We start from the raw sequence: 5,000 nt of genomic DNA on the forward strand, positions 1-5,000 counted from the left end.
CAGAGGTTTAAATGACGCTGATGGCGTGTAGGAACATTCACTGATAACCATACATCTATAATAATAAACCCTTTAAATTTAGTGCTGTCGTTAACAGTCTACCACTGTAGATTCACGTACCCTCCTATAATCTTAATTCGACGTTATCGCAAAACAGTATTCTGAACTAGTATTATAGAGCTGTCTAGCTGGATGTCGGCTAGTATTTCACTCAACATAATTTTCAAACAAAAGTTATGAACCATCTTCATTTCAACAAATGGTGATTCGGAGCTCGTCGGGATGATTTTAAACGAGTGGCCGATACGCAGAGTCACCCAAGAGTCTTTAGATGTCTGTCAGCAGAGGCAGGCGTATGTAGTCACCGCGCTGCGTTCAAAACAGTGACGAGCGCGAAGTGCTGGGTGCAAAGCTGGAAACATTAGTCTGCAATCATCACAGTGTATCTAAGTTATTAACATAAATCCTTTCCAGTCTCGCTTAACAGGACTCTTTCATTGCTGCATTTATTTCAATATAAAGTGTAAAAGCCTGTCATTTTTTGATCAGGCAACATTGTGGAAGGCTCTCAGGAATGATTTGCTGTGCTGTCACTCGTTTGGCCACGCCCCTATCCGTTAATACCACGCCCCACACGTTAGATCGGGGCCAAAAGTCTGAACTGAAAAGAAGATCTGAAACTGAAAAAAACAGCTTCGAAACTTGAAAAAAAAATGTGAAAGTGAAAAAAAAGATCCGAAACTCAAAAAAATAAGATCTGAATCTGGAAAAAAAAGAGTCTGAAATCTGAAATACATTAAACCTCAAATATCAAAATATACAGCAACCTGAAACTTGAAAAAAAATAATTGATTCAAAATAAATACAGAATTGAATCAAAATTGTATTTAAACTGAAAAAACATTTGCTTCACTTATTTTTATTTTGAATCGATTGTGGTATTTTTCGATGTTCAGGCTCAACACTGTAACTTTCAGTTTCAGATCTCATTTTCAAATGAACAAAACATTTGTCCCAAAATTAACACCATAGTTATCTAGTACAAATGTTATTTGAACGCACTACATGCGTTTCTAAAGCTATACTGTCGTCTCGGTTTTTTCTTTATTCTTTAGTGCAGTTTATTAGGAGAGGAAAAAAATAATTGGGGGGGGGGGGGGGGGGGGGTTAGCGTGCCCAGGTTATAATTATAACTGCCAGGCCCTCTGTAAACGAACAGCGGGCATCACAGTCCTGATAGGGGGAGACACAGGCTCACAGTTAACCCCTCACCCACTTAACCCCTCACCTTCCAACACAGATTGAATAGATACGGGTGAATAATTTATTTGCTTATATTTTTGTAATTGTTTAGATGTCGATTGTAAAACTGTAAGTAGATCAAATAAAATTGGATAATTATATATATAATGTTTTAAGAATATTTTAGGCCCTCTGAGAGGGCGTAAAGGGGCCTGACGGTTCCCCACTGGTGAATACACACTTATATATATATACATATATATACACACACACACTCACACTGTCCCTGGTGAATACACATTTGTATCTATACAAATATACACACACTCACACTGTCTCAGGTGAGTACACACATATACACATACACACACATATACACACTCACACTGTCTTTGGTGAGTACACACATATACACACACATACACACCTGTTACATTACAGAGACCTAAAATAACCCCATAAAGGAGCAGTGAGATGAGGAGGAACGTTGTAGATGATGTGAAGCCTCTTGTCTTCTCCAGCGGGGCTCCAACTACGGCTCTTTACTCACTGCCGACGGGAACTTCCAGGTGTTTGCTAAGACCGCCTACTTTAAGGTACGGCTCTTTTCCTTAAGCCCTCAAAATGGCAGTGAGCTCACACACCACTGCTCATCCTCCACATATGAATCTGATCCCCAGGGGAACATTGTGGCTATCAAATACATCAACAGGAAACGCATTGAGCTGACCAGGAAGGTGCTGTTTGAGCTGAAGCACGTGAGTCCGTGAGGAGACGTGTTGCCCTTGGCGTCTGACCACGTTTGTTGAGTGTGTGTGGGGAGTCTGTGTGTGTGATCCTGTGTTTCCCTGCTGTTCTTTAGATGAGGGATGTGCAGAATGACCACTTGACTCGCTTTATCGGAGCGTGCATCAACCCGCCCAACATCTGCATCGTCACAGAGTACTGCCCCCGGGGCAGTCTGCAGGTCTGCTCCACCCCCACCTGCCTACTCCTCACACTCCACTATACTCCTCTACACTCCACTATACTCCTCTACACTCCACTATACTCCTCTACACTCCACTACATTCAACTACACTCAATGTCATTCCTATACACTCCATTACACTCCACTCCACTCCACTCCACTATACTCCTCTACACTCCACTACACTCCACTACACTCCACTATACTCCTCTACACTCCTATACACTCCACTATACTCCTCTACACTCCTATACACTCCACTGCACTCCTCTACCCTCCACTATACTCCTCTACACTCCTATACTCTCCACTACATTCAACTACACTCAACGTCATTCCTATACACTCCATTACACTCCACTACACCCCTCTACACTCCACTACACTCTACACCGTCCTTGATTGAGTGTTTGTTTGTGTCTGTACCTTTGTGTGTTTAGGATATTCTGGAGAATGAGAGTATCACGTTGGACTGGATGTTCAAATATTCTTTAATCAATGACATTGTGAAGGTACGTGTGTTTTCTCTTTGGTTGAATACAGCTGCTCATACTCTGTTGTGCTACTGGTTCTGTCATACTGGTGCTGTTGTCATACTGGTTCTGTCATACTGGTGCTGTTGTTGTACTGGTGCTGTCATACTGGTGCTGTTGTCATACTGGTGCTGTTGTCATACTGGTGCTGTTGTCATACTGGTTCTGTCGTACTGGTGCTGTTGTTGTACTAGTGCTGTTGTCATACTGGTGCTGTTGTCATACTGGTGCTGTTGTCATACTGGTGCTGTTGTCATACTAGTGCTGTTGTCATACTAGTGCTGTTGTCATACTGGTGCTGTCATACTGGTGCTGTCATACTAGTGCTGTCATACTGGTGCTGTTGTCGTACTGGTGCTGTTGTCGTACTGGTGCTGTTGTCTAACTGGTGCTGTTGTCGTACTGGTGCTGTTGTCATACTGGTGCTGTTGTCGTACTGGTGCTGTTGTCGTACTGGTGCTGTTGTCGTACTGGTGCTGTTGTCATACTGGTGCTGTTCTCCTTGGTCAGTTTTCCTGTTATCTTTGTGTTTGTCTCCCCATAGGGTATGGCCTTCCTCCACAACAGTGTCATTGTGTCCCATGGCAACCTGAAGTCCTCCAACTGTGTGGTGGACAACCGCTTCGTCTTGAAGATCACCGACTACGGGCTGTGCAGCTTCAGAGCGGAGTCTGAGCCCGAGGACGGCCACGCCTACTACGCCCGTGGGTGGATGAGACCATCTCTCTCTCTCTCTCCTACCGACAGAGTAGAGGCAGCGAAAGTGTCAGTGAAAGAGACGGACACGACGGAGGAGGGCGGAGGAGGGCGGAGGAGGGCGGGGAAGTGAGTCGTAGATGACCAGACAGGTTGTGGTTGCTGGCTTTACTAAGGGCTCTCTGGCTTTGTGCAGGCAAGCTGTGGATGTCCCCGGAGCTGCTGAGGATGGCCAGCCCGCCAGCCGGCGGCACGCCCAAAGGAGACGTCTACAGCTTTGGCATCATCCTCCAGGAGGTGGCACTGCGCAGAGGAGCCTTCTACATGGAGGGAGACTCACTCAGCCCTAAAGGTCAGACTGAAGTGCTGGACATGCCTAGTATCCAGTGTCACTCCTACAGACTCTTAAACCTCAGCTGCAGCCTAACCCTGAACCTCAGGTTTAGCACTGTTTGATGTCAGGAAACAACGGGGTTTTGCCTCTTGCCCTACGGCCACGGTGTTATGTTATTACTTCCTTAAGCCCGACTACTATCTCTAGTAATTAAGTGTGTTTAAGATGGGAAACTGGTGAATATAAAATTAAAATATCCAAAACAGGCCTAATAAGAGCAAAGTATAATCAGAAATCGTCTTGGTGTGGACTGATTTCTCAGAGATGTGCAACATTGAAATAAGTGTTTTGTGGCAGCCCTAATGAATCTGTAGAAGGACAGGCTTCTCTTGTGGGGATCACATTTGTGTGGGTTTGGTGTCGATCTGGGTTAACAGGATCTGAAACTGTGAGATCCTCTTCTACAGAGCAGCTGTGACCCACAGACAGGTGACTCATCCTCACAGAGCAGCTGTGACCCACAGACAGGTGACTCATCCTCACAGAGCAGCTGTGACCCACAGACAGGTGACTCATCCTCACAGAGCAGCTGTGACCCACAGACAGGTGACTCATCCTCACAGAGCAGCTGTGACCCACAGACAGGTGACTCATCTTCACAGAGCAGCTGTGACCCACAGACAGGTGACTCATCCTCACAGAGCAGCTGTGACCCACAGACAGGTGACTCATCCTCACAGAGCAGCTGTGACCCACAGACAGGTGACTCATCCTCACAGAGCAGCTGTGACCCACAGACAGGTGACTCATCCTCACAGAGCAGCTGTGACCCACAGACAGGTGACTCATCCTCACAGTCTCCCTTAGATCTTACACACCTTGTGTCCCTACCAATTAATCTGGACAGGAAGCAACAAACAGGTCTGTGTTACTGCCTTTGTGAGTTGCTTCGGTTCATTTGAACAACTTTGCGTTACTCGAATTTGGGTAGCCATAAGCAAAAACAGGCTGTGTGTTTGTTCTCTCCTGTTCTTATGAACATGGTTATGAACTGAACAGATCCCCTCTGTTTGGCCTGGGGTTCTCACTTCACTACAGCCTGTGTTGTTAATGGTCACTTCACTACACCCTGTGTTGTTAATGGTCACTTCACTACACCCTGTGTTGTTAATGGTCACTTCACTACACCCTGTGTTGTTAATGGTCACTTCACTACAGCCTGTGT

The 5,000-nt window shown here is 45.6% G+C and overlaps 1 protein-coding gene across 5 annotated transcripts in view; it reads left to right on the forward strand.

Moving 5' to 3' along the window:
- npr1b (natriuretic peptide receptor 1b) overlaps positions 1–5,000 on the forward strand; it is a 54,715-nt gene that overhangs the window by 32,210 nt on the left and 17,505 nt on the right. For all 5 annotated transcript variants that reach the window (XR_013125222.1, XR_013125223.1, XM_076990606.1 and 2 more), the window contains exons 11-16: positions 1,764–1,838; positions 1,923–2,000; positions 2,105–2,209; positions 2,653–2,724; positions 3,290–3,449; positions 3,638–3,793. Coding sequence is in view for 3 of the 5 variants with exons in the window: in XM_076990606.1 (XP_076846721.1) it covers positions 1,764–1,838; positions 1,923–2,000; positions 2,105–2,209; positions 2,653–2,724; positions 3,290–3,449; positions 3,638–3,793 (646 nt within the window). In the remaining 2 variants the exon portion in view is untranslated. The remainder of the gene's footprint in view (positions 1–1,763; positions 1,839–1,922; positions 2,001–2,104; positions 2,210–2,652; positions 2,725–3,289; positions 3,450–3,637; positions 3,794–5,000) is intronic.

The sequence above is a fragment of the Brachyhypopomus gauderio genome, unplaced genomic scaffold (assembly GCF_052324685.1).
Source record: "Brachyhypopomus gauderio isolate BG-103 unplaced genomic scaffold, BGAUD_0.2 sc76, whole genome shotgun sequence".
NCBI lineage: Eukaryota > Metazoa > Chordata > Actinopteri > Gymnotiformes > Hypopomidae > Brachyhypopomus > Brachyhypopomus gauderio.